General features: G+C 21.9%; 6 protein-coding genes across 6 annotated transcripts; 3 read left to right on the plus strand and 3 right to left on the minus strand. All coding sequences in view use genetic code 6, as the record gives it.

The window, feature by feature from the left end:
* Positions 1-1,616: 1,616 nt before the first annotated feature.
* TTHERM_001043259 (hypothetical protein) lies at positions 1,617-2,053 on the minus strand (the record flags this gene model as incomplete). Its single annotated transcript, XM_012799788.1, has 2 exons — positions 1,617-1,651; positions 1,792-2,053. 2 exons carry the CDS (start codon positions 2,051-2,053, stop codon positions 1,617-1,619), a joined length of 297 nt encoding a protein of 98 aa, XP_012655242.1.
* A 25-nt stretch (positions 2,054-2,078) lies between these two features.
* Positions 2,079-3,219, plus strand: TTHERM_01043260 (hypothetical protein; the record flags this gene model as incomplete). Its single annotated transcript, XM_001030672.2, has 2 exons — positions 2,079-2,898; positions 3,155-3,219. 2 exons carry the CDS (start codon positions 2,079-2,081, stop codon positions 3,217-3,219), a joined length of 885 nt encoding a protein of 294 aa, XP_001030672.2.
* Positions 3,220-5,499: 2,280 nt separating this feature from the next.
* On the plus strand, positions 5,500-6,174 carry TTHERM_01043270 (hypothetical protein; the record flags this gene model as incomplete). The annotated part of the gene is made up of 1 exon (XM_001030673.2): positions 5,500-6,174. The coding sequence occupies one exon, from the start codon at positions 5,500-5,502 to the stop codon at positions 6,172-6,174; it is 675 nt and encodes a 224-aa protein (XP_001030673.2).
* Positions 6,175-9,191: 3,017 nt separating this feature from the next.
* TTHERM_01043280 (hypothetical protein) lies at positions 9,192-13,673 on the plus strand (the record flags this gene model as incomplete). Its single annotated transcript, XM_001030674.2, has 8 exons — positions 9,192-9,947; positions 10,003-10,385; positions 10,504-11,768; positions 12,537-12,773; positions 12,836-12,875; positions 13,025-13,106; positions 13,195-13,244; positions 13,514-13,673. 8 exons carry the CDS (start codon positions 9,192-9,194, stop codon positions 13,671-13,673), a joined length of 2,973 nt encoding a protein of 990 aa, XP_001030674.2.
* Positions 13,674-14,284: 611 nt separating this feature from the next.
* Positions 14,285-15,253, minus strand: TTHERM_01043300 (F-box protein; the record flags this gene model as incomplete). Its single annotated transcript, XM_001030676.2, has 1 exon — positions 14,285-15,253. One exon carries the CDS (start codon positions 15,251-15,253, stop codon positions 14,285-14,287), a length of 969 nt encoding a protein of 322 aa, XP_001030676.2.
* A 3,373-nt stretch (positions 15,254-18,626) lies between these two features.
* Positions 18,627-20,300, minus strand: TTHERM_01043310 (hypothetical protein; the record flags this gene model as incomplete). Its single annotated transcript, XM_001030677.2, has 1 exon — positions 18,627-20,300. The coding sequence occupies one exon, from the start codon at positions 20,298-20,300 to the stop codon at positions 18,627-18,629; it is 1,674 nt and encodes a 557-aa protein (XP_001030677.2).
* Between the last annotated feature and the right edge of the window lie 247 nt (positions 20,301-20,547).

Here is a 20,547-nt window from a genome sequence, read left to right on the forward strand (position 1 = left end):
ATTTTTATTTTTTTGGGGAAAATGATCTTTGTTTTTTAATTTAATGTAAAACTGTGAATAAGTTAAAAAAAACTGATTAGGGGGAAGTCTAATCTATTATTGTAAGTCATAATTTTTCCCCTCTATTGTATTTGTGCAAATAAGTGGAAATAGGAATTAGAAGAACTAACTTATATATTTAAAAATAATAATTTATAATTGTTTTTATTTGATTATACTTAACATCAACAAATATATATGGTTGGTCAAGTCTGTCTGACAAATAATTTGTATTGGTAAATTTGTATGCGAATTCCTTAATTTACTTACATGGCAAATATTTCTAGATTTTAGATATACTTATTACAAAAAATATGAATGAAATCCAAAGCGCTCCAGTGTAAGTTAATATTCATTTAGTAAATCAAAAGGAATATCATATTCAGATTTATTAAGGATTAGGCCTGGGGAATATGACGAATAAAAAAAGTAAAAGCAAAATTAATTTTTTCGTCTTGTAGTACACAATAATCAAGCTAATTATTAGAATTTAGATATTTTTTCACTTTCTATTTTTTTTAATGTTTTTCCTTTTTTTTCGATTAATTTGTCTATACCTAATAAAAGTTGAAACAAAGACTAAAAAGTTCAGAAATTCCTAAAGAGATAAAATAACTGAAATAATAAAAATTTTAAATAATATACATAATTCATAGAAAACTTCAATAAAAGTGTTAAAACGAAGGAGTATTAGAATTTTAATTAATGATTTTTTTAATTTTCTTGAATTTGACTGAGATTGCTGAATTAAAGATTAAAATCCTGCTTCTGTAGAATAATTATGGCGGAAAACCTAACGCTAGTAATCCTAGATTTAAAAAAAATTTAAGGTAAATTAAATAGAATTTGTTTTAACATGGAAAAAATTAATTTAGCTGCAATAAATGCAAAGCGAATAGCGAACGTTTATAATAATTTATTTAACTGGCTGATACGGATTTATTAATTCAGCAAATATGCATGGACTATTTTTTTATTTACATTTAAATGAAATAAAGTGGTTTAAAAGTTTTCTAAACATATAATACTAATTATATTAGAAGAAATTTAATCAGTTAATGAAATTAGAATTTTGAATCTATTTATTAAATCATGCTTTTATTATCAAGCGCGTACAAAAATAAGACCGATTGACTGTTTCGGTGTTCTCACTTAAAAATTAAATTTCAAAAAAATATTTAAGGAAAAGTCATTTTAAAAAAAGAGTAAATTAATTTTGAATTAATTAATTTTATTCATGTTGTTAGACAATTCAGATCTTTACTTACTTTTAAAAATTTGGATTTTCAAAAATAAATATGTAAATATGTAGTGAATTGATATTTGATATTATCAATAAGTTTTTGGTTGTAATATAAACAGGGAGAGAGAGAAAAATAATTAAATAAATAAATAAAGAAGAAAGCAACTTAATTAAAAAGTGAATGAAATTCGGGTGCAAACAGAATTTAAGAAAGTCTATTTTTTTGCTGTATTAATTTATTCTGTGATTTGCCTATCAAGCAATAATTAATAATGATCTTCAATTTTTTAACTTTGGTTGCAATCTATTAGCATAATTTAAAGGTAAAGGAAAATCAATAATGTGAGGACTCATAAAATTAATATTTTCCTTTTTGATAAAAAATATCAAGTTATTAGTTTTAAAAAAGTGGAAAGAAATAATCATAATCCTAAATTAAAAAAAAAAAGAAAAAACAAATTAATTGATAAAAAAAGAAAAAAAAGTAAGATAATCAAAGTAGTATATACTTGAGTTATAAAGAATAACCTAAAATTCATTCTGATTAAAGCATTTTCCGAAATACAAAATCATAATATTATTCTAAGTACAAAGATTCCTTTACACTATCTGGAATTCTCTGATCATTTACCTACCGTTGACCCTTTATAAATTTATTTCCTAATACAAAAAGAGCTCTCCAATTATTATTTCCAAGTTGTAACTTTCACAAGAAACATACTCCACATCATCTCTACATACAAATTCATATTAACAATTTATTTGAATCATTTATCTATTTGATCTTCACAAACAAATGATTTCTAATACAGACTCTAGTTCAGCTATTTCTGAGAAAATTATTTAGACCTTACCCTTACCTCAATGCCGCAAACATATGATGCAATTAGATTAAGTGTGCGCAAATGATCAATGCCCTTTATAATGGCGTCTTATCTGCTAGGAATGCATTAAAGAAAATCACTTATCTCATCACACTGATATTTTAGAGTTAAAAAAATTTTTAATTGCTCTTTAAAATAAAATTACCTAAGTAAACACTGAAAACAAATTACTTCAAGATAATTTAGAATCCCTATTTATTCAAAACAGTGAGCACTTATCTAAATTGAAAGAAAAGATATAATTCTACACAGATGCATAAAACACTATGTAGAATGCTTTCAAAATCATTAAAGAGTAGGGAAACAATAAGATTAGATAAGTCGAAAACTAGTTAAACGAGTTTGTTAAACAAACTAGCTACACAGGAAAGAATGGTGAAGAAGAAATTAACAATCGCATTAAAGGTATAAAGAATAGTACTTCTATTATAAAAGACCTTAAATTCTACGAACTCCAACGTATTTAAGAACAAAATAGAAGTGTGTAAAATAATTTCCGCCACATTCTCACAGTACTTGACGGTGCTATCAATGACTCAAATGTTATATAAAATACTTTTGAAAATACTTCCATTTCCACATCCGATATGATTAAGATAAAACAAAAAAATTAAGAGGAAAAAAATATTGCTAAAATTTCTGAAATATTCCCTACTGTAAAGGGTAAAGCCAAAAAGAGAGATATAATCAACTTCGTCAATTGGGATTCTGAAAGCAAGGAACTTAAATATCGTAAATATTATTCTTATTTATTAATTTATTAACTCGTCATCTTCTTTCTTTCTTTCGAATAGATAAATCATTTAATTGAAAATCTTCATTTTTCATTTTGAAAAAAGCTTACATCTAAATTGTTAAGCATTTTCTTATTATTTTTGAAATAGTAAATGAAAATAATTAAATTTCAAAAATAAGCAACTAATTCATTCATCACCATGATTAACAATTAATAAATAAATAAATTAATTAATTAATCTAACAAATCAAGGCTAGTTAGATATCTCAAAATAGTTTCTGATTATGGCAAATTTAAAGCCAATAAAAGGAAATTGATTTACTTTTTTTATCAAATGTCCAATAAATTAATTAATTAATTAAAAAAGATTTTCAATAAGTCTCCATAGATGATATTTTATTCCTTACATTTAAAAATTTTTAAATACAATTTTCAATAAAGTTTTAATTACTGCTATTATTAAATTAGATACAATAACTAATTATCTTATCTATTTTATAAATTTTCAGTACAAAAATTAGTATTCTTGAAAGAAAATTCATTAATACATTAAAAATTTACACATCAGTTCATAAAAATTTTCTTGAATTTCAAAAAAAGTAATTTGAATAAAATCTTTCAAAATCAGCATCCTGATTGTACGGCAAAAATTTGATTCGAAATAAATAGACAATCTTAATGATTTAACTTATAATCAATATTTTTAAGATCCCCAAATTCATAGGATAGATAAATTGACTAATTTACTGTCTCTTTTTCTAAAATTTTTGTGAACTTTTTAATGCAGTAATATATGGAAATGTTCTAAATAGTTAACATAAATCTACTACCTTTCTGCCTATTTGTATTTAAGTAAAAAGGAATTTACTATTTATTATAATTAATTTCAATTTTCCTAACCTAAAGTCAAGCTAATATAGAGTTTTATAGGCATTGTAATGGAAAATTGTTATAATAAATAAATTTTTATCATCTAATTACTTGCTTGCTTTTGCTCTTACATAAAAAAGTTTTCTTGAAATATAAATTGATAAGTAATAAATAAATAAATCCTAATACTAGATTTCCAATTTATTTATTTCATTTGCAGTACGCTTTTATAGCCTTTCCCTTTTTGCAATGCCCCCAATAATATATTTATTCAATTTAATAAATTTCCCTTTTTACTTTAATCAATCTATTCCACTATTTCAAAAAAATGCAAATCCACATAATTAGATAGATAGATAGATTCACTCAAAATAGAACTATAACAAATTAAAATAAAAATTCATCAATCAATTAAAATTTTTTAGTCGCAGTAAGACAGAAAGTCTAACAAACCATTTCGCACTTTCGTTAAACAAAGAATCCCCCAATTAGATTTTATTTTAACTCAAATTAGGAATGTTTATAGCTCGACTAGCATATCTAATTTTTAATAAGCCAATCAAATATTCTTCACCCATGTTCCTAAATACTCACGACCTTAAAACGAAAAATTAATTTTGATTTGTAATTTGGAACCTAAAAGCAATCATTCATTCATTCATTTATTTTTTATTTCATTGCTTTTTAAATTTAAAAAATTTTGTTACTTTGTTTAACACACATGAATATTTTTACAATACACAAATAATAACTAGTTTTAACTCTTTTTTACAAATTTAAGATAATAAACTCATAATTCAGGTTTTAAGTAAAAAAAATACCACTGAATCCAAATAGCAGCATAAAATTTTTAGTAATTTAAAAATGGCAAGCAGAATTTTCCTTGATTAAAATACTCACTTCTGTTGAAGTAATAAGGTGGATTTTTTTTGTTTTATTAACCTGAATCAGAAAAATAATTGGAACATTTAATTTCTTTTAGGTAGTAATAGATACCATAGAACCATTATTGCTTGTAAATTTTAATATAGCATACAGTCTTCGTTCTACAATTTTTTAATTTTTTTTCTATTTTGATTATGATTTTTCTTTAACTAAATAATAATTTTAACTTTTATACCGATTTTGCAAATTAATGCGTTATTAAAATTGATTCGCAATAATAACTAATTCAAAATTATATTACCTTCCTCTCCCCTAATATATTTTTATTAATTCGCATTCCTGCTTTTCCAGCTTAGCTGGCTTGTTTTATTGATTTAATTATTTCTAACGAACAAGGAAACTTATTTTTTTTAATTTCTTTGGTATTATCCAACCATTGTGAAAATATTACAGATCTTTTTCTTAATACTCTGATTTAAAAGAATATTTTATCATTCATTAAAAGAAGTTTTTTTCATATTTTTATTTATCTAATTTACAAAAGCTTTCTCTTTTTTTCCATTTTAAATAAAATCCTCTTTATCTATTTGAAAGAAGAATATCTATTTTTTATTTCTATTATTAACTTACTAGCAAAAAACTAATAAATTGTTTTTAATATAGAAAAGGATAATAAGGACAAAGGTGGTGAACATTTCTATGTTTCCTTTTCTTTGAGCTTACTTAATATAGATTAACTCTAAGAAAAAGACTTTTCTGAAGAATTTATCCTCAATCTAGTTGAAAAGATCAAAACTGAAGCCCCATAAATCCACGAAAGAAAGAATATGGAAAGAAGAAAAATGGAATCTTTAGGTAAAAAGAGAAAGTACTGCAGATTCCATCCTAAAATAGATGTTGACCTTCTTTAGATTTCAAAGAAAATTAAGAGTGAAGACCTTTCTTCTGCAAGCAATCAGAACTCTACTAATTTGATCAGTGGATTGCTTTCTCTTCCTACTATTTAATAGCAACCCATTTAGTTACTAGATTCCAAAATCCTTGAAACACCCTTATCATCAACCAATCCATAGTCTCTTAACATCAATTTAGACTTGTCTGCCAAAAACTTTTAGCAATAAGCTACTTCTGCCTTAAATGGATTTAGCTCAATTCACACAGATGCACTCTTACTCTTACAATAACAACAACAATAATAATAATAGTAGCAATCTTAACAATAAAACCTCCTTTAATAATAGCAATTCCTCTAGGTTGCTTAACCTAATCAACAAATGACTCTATCTCAGTTAACAAATCCTCTTTAAAATGTCTTTATGAATGGATAGAATTTCAATATGAACAACCACTTGTTAAATGGAAACTACTTGTAACAATAGTAATTATAATCTGCTACTTAAAATCAACTTATGAATTTCAATCCACAATAACAACAGCTGCTAATGATGCTTTAACAATAATAAAAACTTTAATAAAATTAATTCACTTAACCAATACAATTCAAAACTGAATCTTGAGAAAAAAAGCCAAAAATATGAAAAGCAGTTTGCTTGCTAACTTAATAATAAAACAAACATGATAAATTTACATATAAATACTAATATTGATCTCATAAAATAAATAAAAAATATTTCTTATTTTTCACAACCATAACTAAAAAAGTCTTGATTTTCATTCTCATCCTAATAATTATTCACAATTACTATAATATAAAATTCAAACCAAAAAATTAAATAAATAAATATATATTATTAGCTCTAATTAAATAAGAGTTTATTTACTTATATAAAGTATATTAACTTTAACAGACTGAAATAAACAATAAATAAATTATAATTGATTATCTGTCAAAGTATATAATTTCATTCAGTAAATTAAAATAAATACCAATCTCATCATTTGTAATTAGAAAAAATTCAATTTGTTGATTTTTCTTCTTTAATATGCGAATGCTAATACAATTTCTAAATAATAAATAGAACTAAGTTAATTTCTAAAATTGTATTTTTATTATTAGATATCATAAATTGAGTGTGTCTGTTTGTCTTTTCATAAAATTTTAATTTATCCAAAATGTTTATTTTTTTTTTCGCTTTCCTTAAAGTCATTACATTTGTTGTAAAGTTCAAAATGAAGTAACAAGCGTTTTAGGTATAGATAAATTTTTTTATTTAATTAAAAAAATCTTTCTTTGAATCTATATAAATTGATGTAAACCATCTACAAAATTGTTTCTTAATAAATAATATAATTCATAAAGTAAAGGTTTTTAATTACTTAATTTTTAATCTGAATTTTAAATTGACAAAATTTTAGTATTTATTTTTCAAATTGATTACAATTATTATAATAATACGAAAAATGGACTAAATTTGATTAAGTTGATTTTCGATAAATTTAGTTTACTTATTTTATGCAAAACAAAACAAATTGTATAAAAGAAAAAAAATATTATCCGATATATTAAAAAGAATAAATTAAAGTTATTACGTCTTAATCTCTTTAGTCAAATCTTAATGAACTTTAAAATTTTAAGTAAATTAATAAATTTCACCACTTAATTTACTCAATTATTGATTGCTTTAAGCTTTAAATGGTAGTTTTATATCAAAATTATTTGAAAATCCACAAAGTGATAATGTCTATTATTAAATAGTTAATATCTTTTAAATCATTTAATTAATTTTCTTTTATATGATTTCGTATATCAATTAATTACCTCTAGAATTTTTCATATACTTTTTTATCACCATCAAATTTATTCTTTTTAAGATTCACACCATTAAATTTTAGAATATTACAGTATATTCAAGCATATTCTTAAAATTATCCATAGGATTTTTTTCAATTTTATCTAATTATTTTGGTATTTTAAATCTTTATAAATAAAAACAAACATTTTTATATTATGTTTAAAATTTGAATTTTTTTGGAATCTGTCTAGATCTGGATTATTATTTTTCTTGTTTGATTAATTAGATTAGTGCTTACAAAATTTATGCATATTGATTTGCCAAATTTGATTACATTTCAAAAGAAAGAAAAATCATTATATGAAAAAAAAGCTTGAAAATCAAATAATTGAATATATTTAATTAAAGAAATTATCATACAAAAATATATGTGTTTCTCAAATATTTAAAAAAATGAAAGAAACCAAAAACAAGATAAAACTCCTACCAAATCAAACAAATTCAAGAGAGAAAAAATTGTTTTTACAAAAAACTATTCATAAATTTATTTATAATAATTTCTTTAAGAAATGAACAAAACATTTCTTTTAAAATATTTCTTAACGTATCTTTCATATTTTATTTAATATATTGGTTTTTTTTATTTAATTTCAAACATTAATTTTCAGATAAAAATACTTAAAATTGCAATCTACTAAAAATAATATAAAAATCTATTTCTTTAATATATAAGCTCAATTTAAAAATTATTTTAATTTTTAGATGCGCATTAAAATTATTTTAAGACTTTTATGTTGTTAAAATTTACCTCTTGATCCCAAAAAAATATTTAATCAAATTAAACAAAATAAATTTATCTAAATAATTTAGTGTTTGAAAATTTTATTTAAAATATTACTTAACATTTTATTATTTTTTCTTAATATTAAATTTTTTCAATCGAATATTATTTTTATACCACATTTTAAAAAAAAAAAGAGAAAAGTTTATTTAAAAAAATGAATAAATTAATGAAAAATCAATTCTTTTATTTTAGCCAAAAATAAATAAATTAAGTAAATCCTAATCAAAATAGTTGGATTAAAAAACAAAAATTAAGATTCTTGAAAATAATAAATTAAATATATAAAATATTATAAAAAAGTATGTAATTATGGATGTATTATATATAATACAAAAATTATTTATGGTTTAAATTTTTTATTTAAAATAAAATTTTGTAAAGTATAAAAAAAAGAAGAATATGCTTTCATTTTATTCCAACAGTTTTTAACTAGGTAATAGGGTTTTGCTTACTTAAATTTACCTAATGATATTTTATTTTTAAGTAGAGAATTTATATAATTTTTATTATTTATGATTTACCAATGTTTTTAAACTATTTGCATAGAAAATTAAAAAAAATAAGTAAAAAATACTATTTTTTTTTAATATCTGATCATCTATTCAAACAAAATATTTAAGATTTACTTATTACTTTATATATATTAGGTTGTTTAGTTTCTTAACTTTATAACGATCATCAAAATTGGTCTAAAAACTTCGAAAAGTTATGATAGGTAAATAAATGTTAAAAGTAGTTATAAATTAAAAATAATGTGTTTAGATTATTAAATAAATGGTGGTTTATTTTTTCTATATATTTAAATTACATATTATTAAATTATATAATAAACTGAATTAATATTTTTATAAATTGTTTGAAGTTATTTATGTATTTTTCTTTAATCTTTAAAGAAAAAATAAAAAAACATCAAATATTAATTAAATTTTCTTTTAATTTAAGTTATATATAGAAAAATAAATCTTACCAAGTTGATTATTTCTACTAGAAATTCAATATGAATAAGAGCTAGGATGAAGTAAAAGAAGATTATTTTTCTATTAAAAAAAAGAAATACAATTCTTTGGATTGTGTTTTATCTCCAATAGTAACAAGAAAAAAGTAAGAGAGTATAAATTCATTTTAAGCAGGATTATAAGAAGATTAAAATTCAACCGCAGTTCCAGAATCTCCATTTATACGAAATTGTAGTGAAACTTTGAATAGATCACAACATAAAATACTTGACCATTATTTTGAATATGATTACTCTTTAAAAAAAAAGATTGAAAAAATAAAAATTTCATTATAAAATAAAACGGGAACTGATTCTAGCTAAAGTTTAGTTTAGAAACGCTTGGATGATTTAAGAAAAAAGACTCTCATCTATAAATAGTTTAATATATAGAAAAATAATAACAACATTAATAATACAGGGTAATTTTTTATAGAAAAAGACAAATAAAACAATTTAAATTTATCACAACCTCATCAAATAATAAAATCTAAACAAGGTCATAAAAGAAGTTTCACAAATACTCTATATTGCTCTAGCAATGATAAGAAAATATTTAATATTTCAAGCTAGAAGTAGAATATAAAAACTGTAAAATAATCTAATAATTCAAGTATGTACGAAGAACAAATTAAAAATGATCAAAATAAAAAGTAAAATTTTAATAAGCAAGCAAAATCGGAAAGGAAGTAAGCAGAATTTTGTGATTTATTTTATGAAAGCATGCAGAAAGATGCAGAGAGATAGTTTAAAAGCAATGTAATAAATATTTAAAGTCATATTAACAAATAATTTAATTTATTTTTAAAACAAGAGCGATAAGTCTAAGTCTATTACATAAATATTAGAAAATAACTGCGAAAATGCTATTGTCTTGCTCAATCATCTTATTTAAATCTTGACAGATTCCATCCCAATTTCAAAAAATAGTATCTTGCTTGATGAAAAATTATCACAGTGTGTTAACTTGTCAAATAATTCAAAGATATCTTAGCTTATGCTTGTAATATAAAAACTTCAAGGAAAGATAAGTTATTATTATAATGACTTCTTAAAATGTATCAGAATGATGAAAATTTGCAAGAATTTTTGTTAACTTTTTGGTACCCTCAAATTCAAAATAAGTTGCTACAAGTATATTGGATTAGGATTTTAAAGGCTTAACAAACCTAAAGTTGCACTTGTATACTTTGTTAAGTAACTAATATTTATTGCAGCAAATAAACATTTAAAATAAGCATATAATTTTTATTTATTTAATTATAATAATTTTAATAAAAATTGTTTGTATTTTAATAAATATTTATATTAAAAGGATGCTTAGGTAATCGTGGTTTCTAAAGTAGGAAGACTAAGAAATTAATTCATATGATTTTATAGGAATGAGCTATTTTTATTTAGGTAGTATAGATAAAGCATATCAATATCATTAGATGATGATCGATGGTATCAAAGCAGACGAAGAAGTAAAAAAAATATCTAATATAATGCTAAAAAATAGGAAATACTCAAACTACCCTACTCTATAAAACATTAGAATTATATAAGAAACAAGTGATGGTTAGCCGCTATAGAAAACAATTAGAAAGTCTAAGATTATTAATCCTTAATTTTAACTTACTCAATAGGAATGGGGCGAAAATATCAGCTCAAGTGAAGACGAATTTGAGTTACCCTAAATGCAAATAGCTGTCAAAAATGCAGAAGAATAGACCTTTTAAAAAAAGTTTTTAAGTACTCCTTGGAATGACAGATTTATATAGGCTCAAATCCACAAATTAGAAATAGCTTAAGAATTAAATTACAATAAATTTCCTATTGGGTTAGTTTTTAAAAATCAGTCTGTTCTAAACTTTCCAAATTCAAGTAATTAACCTTAGCTAGTTGTAGGACCATATGCAAATAAAATATACAATTAAGAATTAAGCTCAACATACTCTTCTAGATAAAGGATTAGTCACTAAACTCCAAATAGAGAATTTTTTAATTACCATTCTTAATTACAGTAGGTCAAAGAATAAACACAATTAAATTAAATGAAATAGCAGTATAATTAAATAGTTGACTCAATAGAGCTGGCAAACCACTTAATCGTTTTAAAAAATCTAAAAAAAGTGAAAGATTTATTTTAAAATTTAATACCATACTTGAATGAGAAATACTATAATATTAAACAGTAAAATACCAAATCACTTAAATAACAGTAAAACAGTTTTGATGCCTAGAATAGTAATTAGTCTTTTCTAGGCTTACAAAATTATTCTATTTAGATAAATGGAATTCTTAATATAAATAATTAAACTGATGAATATGTCAATAATTAATCTGATAGGAGTTATTAATAGTAATCAGATAAGCTTAAATTGCTAATCAAAAGTAAAAGTAGAAATCACTCCAAAGAGATTAATATGACATAAAATTATTTTAAGAGTCCGTCTAATGAGAGTAAGCAAATTAAAAATTTAAGAGTTATCGTAGATAATAGTAACAAAAAAAAAGCTTAATAAAAATTAAATCAAGAATTTAGTATGAATTTCTGTGAAAGCCCAAAATATGACAACTCAATTTTATCACTTTTTAGTAAATTTAAAAATAGAGAAAAATAATTTTAAAACTTTTTATAGTCACCTTTGTAAAAGAATGCTAATTTAGACCTTATAAAACCTAATTAATCTATCAACCAGTCATAAAAAAACACTTAGTTTATTTGAATAAAAATAACTATTTCTCATGAATCATTAGATTAATTAAAGTTTTAAACATAAAAATATTTATAAATATATCAAAAAAATAAGAATCACATTTTATATCTCTATTCATAACATATTTCAATTTAATAAGCATAAAGCTTTAATTTAGAGAGGTTGTTTAGATTTAGAATTGTTTGTCAAGCAATTTACTTTGAAATAAAATCAGTCAATATATATAAAAATAAAAAGAAAATCATTATTCAATATTTTAAAAAATATAATGATTAAATAAATAAAAAAACACTAAAATAATTTATAAATAAAAAAAAAGATATACATACATACATACCTACCTACCTATCAATTAATCATCTTAAAATAAATTGTAACTATGAGTAGAAGGATATTTATTTATATATTTACTTCTCAATAGTATCTTTTTTATTTGTTTAAATGTTTATTTGTTTTATTGTATGTCCTTCTTTGCTTGGCCTTCATACTAAAAAATAAATAAATAAGCGCAATTAAATCTTTGTTAAATGTTTTGTTTGGTTATCTATCTTGAAAAATAAATGCAAGCAAATATTTATCTAAGCAAATGCATAAAAAAATGATGAAAATAAATAATGAAATAAATAAATATTTTGTTTGAAAATAGTTAATAAATTATCATAGGAATCTGCATTGAGATTAGAAATAAGGCAAATAGGATCTGCTTCTAGATATTAAAGAAAAAAGCAATAAAAGGGAAAACAAAGAAAAGAAAAATATTAAAAGAAATAAGAAGAAAATAAATTAAATATAAAATAATATAAAAAGGAAAGATATAATATGGCTCTCTTTTTCATGGCTAACACAGCCATTTCAGTACCTTCAGTACTTGATACTTCCCCTTGTAATAGAATTATTTGAGGAATTTAGAATAAAAATATTAAAGCACAATAAATTATAAAAAAGGTATGAAATAGATGTTGGCTTACGAAGATTGCGTTCTCGAGTATATTTTTAATTATTTTTAACAATTGCACATTCCATTTCGAATTGCTTAATCTAAAAAATGAATATTTTTCATAAGCTTCGAATTCTCTTAATAATTATTGAAAAATGTAATCTTAAAGCAATTTAAACTTCATTTTAATTAAAAAGTGCCAATGTTCCTCAATAAGAAGTCATCCATCCTTAATGGCCCACAATCTGGCCTCGTCTTCTTACCGACGGTAAATTACTCGTAACCTAAATATTTTTAATTTGATTTAGAATTAATATTTTCAAAAGATATGGCGCTTAACTTTATATTAATTATAATTTAACTATAGGAATTTGATAAGGTTCCCTTCCACCCTGAGAATATTTACAACTACACATAGTAAAGCATTTATTTAATTGAAAAATTACAACAAAATCAAATTCCATCTCTGCTAAAAATGAATGTAGATTTATAGATATTGATAATCTTGTTTATCCTTAAAACCAATAAGCATTTAAAAGTGATAAAAAGCAAAAGTTATTTTGAAGGTCTAGATATAAACAGTTTTAAAAGAAGCATATTTTTATCAGAGATATCGGAATTTGCTTGTTTGCATTTCAACGTTTACAAATAACTTTATTCATAAATATTTTACAAAATCTAAATAGTATGAGACCTCTTACTAAAAAGAATAAGCAATATTTGTATGAATGCGAAGAAGAAAGATTCGTTTTTAAAGCTTGCCTTAGAAAGGTTATTTCTTTGAAGAAGACTGATAAGCATACTTCTTGGGATACTGCTGAAGTTGCTAACTTACAACTCACATGATTTTAAACAATTTTATAATTTACATCCATCATCTCAAATGCTTGGAAAATAGAAATTCAAGAAAGACTTTTATTCTTTATTGAAATATCATTATTGTAGCAATAAACAAACTAATGTAATATAAAGAAGAGTATACTTTCATGTTTCTACCTAGCATTGTGTCTTATTGGATATTATTGACAATACTAAAATACTCCATACATCAAAATTAATTTAATATCTCCATCTATTTAAATTATCAAACAATTAATCAGTCAATATCAATAATTAATTGGTTTAACAGTTTTCAAAAAGGATATAAAAAGAATATTATATTCAACAAATACTTTTCAAATCAAGTCTTATTTAAATAAATTATTTGAAAATAACTATTTTAAATTAAAATATTTTTATAAAATGAATAGTTTTAAATTAAAACAAAATCTCTTAAATCAAATATAAAATTAATTTAATTTTTCTAAAACATAAATTGAGAATTTATTTCTAATTATCACCGAATGATAATTTAACTGTTTTTAAATTCAATTATTTTTATAAACTTTTAAATTTTTTATTCAAATATTTCATTTTTTTGAGTATTACTTGTGTAAATTAATTATTCATCCATTCATTCATTTTGAATTTAAAACTTTATTTTTATTATATATTTTAATTATGTGTAAATCTTCTTAAATGCTTTTTAACCTGGCCTTTTAAGATTGTTACGGGTTAGTTTCTTAATAAAGATGTAAATATCCTGCCAACAATACTTTTAAAGCATAAGCATACCTGCTAATTTTATTTAATTACTCATCTGCTATTTGTTAATTATGCTAGAATATTATTTTCATTCTCAATATAATGTCTTTTGGTATTTCAGATACTTAGACTTCCTTACATTCTTGTATAATTTCAATATAATATTGTGGAGAGTATTTTTTAATTTCTTTATTCTTTTCAATTACATTTTTACCAATTATTTGATGGGTTATACTTCTAATTTCTTTAATATACTCAGATTTATCTTTTAGTAAGTAAAATTTTTCAGCATCGTTTTAATTTAAGCAGAATATCAAATCATGTCCCAAACTCACTTTCTTATAAGCTCTCACATATCTTGTGTGGGATGACTCAGACTCCATTTAATTTTTGACAGAAACTTCTAGTTAATTTCTTTCACTGACTAAGAGTGGAATTTAGTTTGAAATATAATTATCAATCAATAACCACCATGACTTACAAGTCAATCTTAAAGAAATCAAATGTTTAAATGAGCAATATTTAAAAATTATATTCATTTAATTTTTCCCTAAATAGTTGTTTATATTTTCTTTTTGGTTACTTGATTTAGCAAGCAGATCTTCCTGATTTTTAACTTCAACTTATTATTTAGAGTTTCCTATTATATCAGGGATTATTTGAACTTTTTCTGTAGGTTTTTGTTAAGCTGAGTCTGTTTTTTAACTTGAAACACCTTGCTTTTTAGATATTGGCTCAACTACTTTATTTGAAGTACTAATGCTCTTTTTATGCAAAAATATATTTTCAGTTTGTGATGTTGTACTTTTATTTATCAATCTTTTGTTATAATTGATACTCATGGTATGCAATATCTACTGAAGAATAGTATTAAAATTTTTATAATTTAAAATTTGCTTGCGTAATCAACAATCAAACAAATTATTAAAATCTTAAATGCTAACTCAAATTAATATTTGTGCAAATGACATTTTATTCTAAAATTCTTAATTACATTAATTTATTAATCAATCATTTCTTACTGTTTTGCTTTAATTTTCAAAGCAGCATGCTTCTAAGTCAACACTGTGTAAATATTTCATAATCTACATTTAAAAAAAAATCAACTTTTATATATCGACAGAATAATTTTTGCAATATTTTACTGATTTTTTTTATTTTATTAAGAAAAGCAAAATAGGCTAAAAAAATGACTCAAATAAAATTTTTAAAGAAATAAATTATTTTATTTAAAAAAAAAATATATTAATAGATTTATTCTTTAAAGTTAATAATAATTTTTTATTTTTTCATATTTTTAGTCAATTAAAAAAATTTTGACTAGAAAAAAAAAAATTAACACATCCATAGACATTAATCCATAAAAATAAAAACTGATGATCTAAACAATATATTAATGTAAATGATTTAATTCAATAATTAGATTTTATTTAATCAACATTTAAAAAAAATATTTTATGTGATTAATAAAAAACAAATAATGATAAAAAAATCTAGTTAATTTTACTATTACAAATTTAAAATATATTTTTGATTCTACTTTACAATATTTATAATAAATTATAAACTCTCAACATTAAGATCATTAGATTTTTTTTAAAAAAGGATGCTGTGATAAAGAATAATCTAATTAAAAAATACATTTTAAATTTAAAATTGAAATGTTATAAAATCATTCAAAAAAAATCAAATTATTTATTAAAATGAGTGTTTTTGAATATTCATTATTTTTATTTATTATAATAAAGATAACAGATTACTTATCGTTTCTAAATATTATTAATATTATAATATTTTAATTATATTTAATTATTGTTTACAATATTTAAAAAACCTTTTCTTTATTATTTGAAAATATTTTGTAAAAAAATAGTTATTATTAAAAAAGCTTAGAATAAACTTAAATTATTATTTGCTGTAATTGCATTTATTTCTTTTTCATTCTTTTTAGTCCATAAAGTTATAGATGTAAATAATTCATCTACTAAATAATAATATTATTTGTTTGGCTGTTGTTCCTTTTGTCTAGGTTATTAAATTTTACATTGAGATACCACCTTAAAAATTTCAGTTAAGTGGATTTTAGAAATCTGAGAACTATAAATATATATATTAATTGCTTTTGCTCTTCTTAATTATAAAAGTAATATGTAAAACTAGCCATATTGAAAATAAAAAATTTTATTACAATTTTCATTTAAATTTTCAGAACAGGAACAATTATGTTTATAGAAGAAATTTATTTAAAATTTAATTTTTCCAAAAAAAATTATATGTATTATAGAAATAGTAATTTGATTTTTATAATGGAACCTCAATTACTTTAGAATCTTTATTTTCCAAAAAAAATTATTGTTTTGAAACTAAAATAATCTATAACGAAACATTAAAGCTTAGATGGTTTTAATAGAAAATGAAATATCTTAAAATGTTAACTACTTGCTTATTTAAATAATTTATTCTAGAGCAAATTGTTGAAAAACAAACTAAACAATGATAGAGATTTTTATCGAAATCAGATAACTTATGTTTATTTTATATATTATATGACATCATATATTGGAGTTTTTAAATTTGCTTAAATGAATTCTGCACTCAATCTTTTATGTTAGATAATTCTTAATACTAAAATTTAAAAAGATGAAAAATTATTTAAGCCAATATTCTTTTGTTAAAATGAAAATACTGTAAACAAAAATGATTGGATTTTATTTTATATATTTAAAAATATTTTTATGAATAACATCTAATAAGAGTAAATTAAAATGAAAATAATAAGAATAACAACAACTTTATTAAATTTCTTTCAAAATCTAGAATTAAGAAAACTTGAAAATGCTTCTGAATATCAATTAATATTTTATGGGGAAGTAAGTAAATTTTCTTTCTATTTTTTTAGATGAAAATAAAAATGATTGGCAAAGAGTGACAAAGAGAGAAAGACAGATTGATAAATCATTCATTTAAATATAAAAATGTGAGACGTGTGTGTTTTACATAATATTGAATTTATTAACTTTTATTTATTAAAAACTAATTTCAAAAACCAAAAGATATAAAATAAATAATTAAATCATTAATCAAAATTTTCGATTGAAGATTGATTGAATTATTAATTTATTAAAAAAACAAACAAAAACTAAGTAAATTAAATATAAATGGTACAAAGAGATGATTTATTTTAACATTAATCATAATAATAAACTTAGATTTTATAAATAAATAAATTTACACTTTGATATTGAGAAGATAATTGAAAAAATATATATTTATTACAATCAAAAGATATTTTGATATAAAGCTAATTTTATATATGCTTGTTTATGTGTATGTTCATTTAAATATACTGTTAACTACCATGTTGAAAATTGTTGTTGCCTTATTTATCTATTTTTAAGTATGGTTATTTCGATTTAAAATTATGAATAAAATAAGGTAGTTTAATATAAGAATTTCACTTTGAATGAATGATATAAAAAGATAAGGTAAGTATTAAACGATTCCTGCATGTTAGTTTTATATAAATATACTGATATAATTATTAGACTATTTATCGCAATTATAATTATAATTAATTAATTGATTGATGATTTAGGGATTCAATCTATTTTAGTTTTGAATCTTGTTTATTTCACTTTGATTGCTTTAGTTATCTGTTTGTTTGATTGATTGATTGATTGTTTCTCTATACCTTTTTCAGACAGACTGAGAAGTAATTTAATTTATTTTTTCAATGGGTTAATCTCTAAATTTTAAAAATAAATTTCAATTAATTAAGTCTTGATGCAATTTTACCTCCACTTAAATTTTACCCTAAACACCTTTTTTTGTAATAGTCTATTACTATCAAATGAGTGCTTGATATATTTAATTGATTACGCTAATTAGTTAGTTATTGTATAAATTTTTTCAAAAATACTTGCATAAGAATATAAATAATATTTCTGTAATAGTTAATTATAGGATTTATAATGTTTTATAATTGAATTATAATTTATAAAATTTTGAATTTAGATTTTTAGATTATATTTTTTTAGATTGTTTGTTTCATTATTTTCTTTGTTTATTTTTTTTTTTGGGTTATTATTTATGAGTAAATAAATGAATGAATTGCTATAGGAATTCTTTGTAAATTGAATAATTAATTAAAGGAATGAATTAAAGATTATCAAATATCTAAGACTTTATTTTTCTGTCTCTCTTCTTTGTCTATTCTCAAGCAGAAGAAGATTAATTTACAGAAATTGAGTAGTATTTAGATAATAAGTAATTAGGAAGTATATTTTTTGTGTAGAAATAAGGAATTCCAGCTTTTTCCATTGACTTTCTTTCGTTTTCGATTTGTTTAATTTAATCATATGGAATGTCTAGCTCATGCACGATGAGATATTCTTTTGATATACTTGATCCAAAATCTGGAAACATTTAAATAAAGTCTTCACTTAAATTGATTACGCGATGATTAATTGCAATATTTATTGAAAGATTATCCAGTGTATTTAAGGTATATTATGACTGGCTAAGAGATTAAAGGTATTAACACATTAATTTCCCTTAATCTTCTTTCTTTTTATCATAGAAGCCGATGCGCTCATATAAATCTATAACTCCGTTTTTAAACAAATAAGCTTCTAACAAAGCCGAATCTTTAGGATCTTTGTTAGGTAATCCCATAATTGAGAGAAATTCTTTGGAATAGTATATCTTGTTTATGCAAGAAGTTCCTTCCTCATCCATTTCAATTTCAACAGCAAATATATATTTGCGCTCGAAATCGATTTTGTTTAATGACTACTGTCTTTTAATGTTTACATGATTTTTTAAATTTTCCAAAATTGTTGGAGATGAATGCTTGATTTATGAGAAGAACTCTTTTTTTTACTCTATTTCCTCTTGATAGTCCTTTATTTAAGACTAAATGATAGATTGGTTGTTTTATTTCATTTATTCATTTTATTCATCTTCATTCTTAATTGCAAATAATTCTTAGCAGACTTTTACATCTGTTATCAGCTAGACTTCAATTTTACCTTCATGATATTTTCTTATGCTATTGATGCGCTTAAAAGCAGACAAAGGCAAATAACTGCATTATTAATTATTACAATTATTTTCATTAATTTCAAAGCACAAATCCCCTTACAATAAAACAAAATTAAATTTACTTTCTTAACGATACTTTGTTTGGTATCTCGTTTGTATTTAATTTGCTCTTTTCCAGATAATAGTTTCAGATGGAGGCTAATTCTGAATTAAGAATTTATTTTGATCTAAATTTTTTTTATTTAATTTTTCATTAGCCTCATCATTAATACAAGAGATTCCTTACTTGATCAATTAATTAATTTACTTAGATGAGTTATTATTGTTTATTTTTTGTGATTACTTCTATTTATTTTCACTGCTTTAGTTTATTGAGAAATCGTTAAACCTATCGCTCTCATCATTTTGTTCAAACATTTAAAACTATTCCATTTCTTCTTATTAAATCAAAGAAGTCTTTGATTGCATAAAATACTTGTTATCGACATTGAAGTTTTGATAGCAGTAACTGGAGATATCATCTAATTCCATTTTAGAATCACTTTATTAGTAGCTCTTTTCTTCCTTTTTTTGGAAATAAGTATCATGTATTATCATAGAATTGAATTGGGAATTCTATGCGTAGCTTACATTATTTGCCATGCTCTAGCTTGCTGACTCAGATATAGTCTGTTCTTCTTATTTAAGATTACTTGCAGTTTATTGCTCCTATCCCTTTCTCTTTTTTGTTAAAGCCTTAGCATTTGCTTCTTCTTTAGCCTTCGAGATAGGCTTTTTCTTTCCAGCAGCCACGTTATTTTTATTTTAAAATAGATAGGAAAAGTGGTTGGGAAGTTGGCTTAGCATCAAAAAGAAAAATTTTAAGTTTTTTTGCTAATATTTTTGAGAATATTTCTGAATATTTTCCGATTTTTTTATTATTATTATTGCGTTAATGTTTTTATTTTGTTTAAAGTAATTTAATTTTTCACTTTTTTTGGCAATAAACCTTTGTTTGTTTGTTTTTCCTTTTTCTTTTCTTTTTTTTTCAATATCAATATTTTGTAAGTTTGTTTGTATAATTTATGAACATGAATTTTCTTTTTTGATACTT

Source organism: Tetrahymena thermophila, assembly GCF_000189635.1.
Source record: "Tetrahymena thermophila SB210 genomic scaffold scf_8254429, whole genome shotgun sequence".
Classification (NCBI taxonomy): domain Eukaryota; phylum Ciliophora; class Oligohymenophorea; order Hymenostomatida; family Tetrahymenidae; genus Tetrahymena; species Tetrahymena thermophila.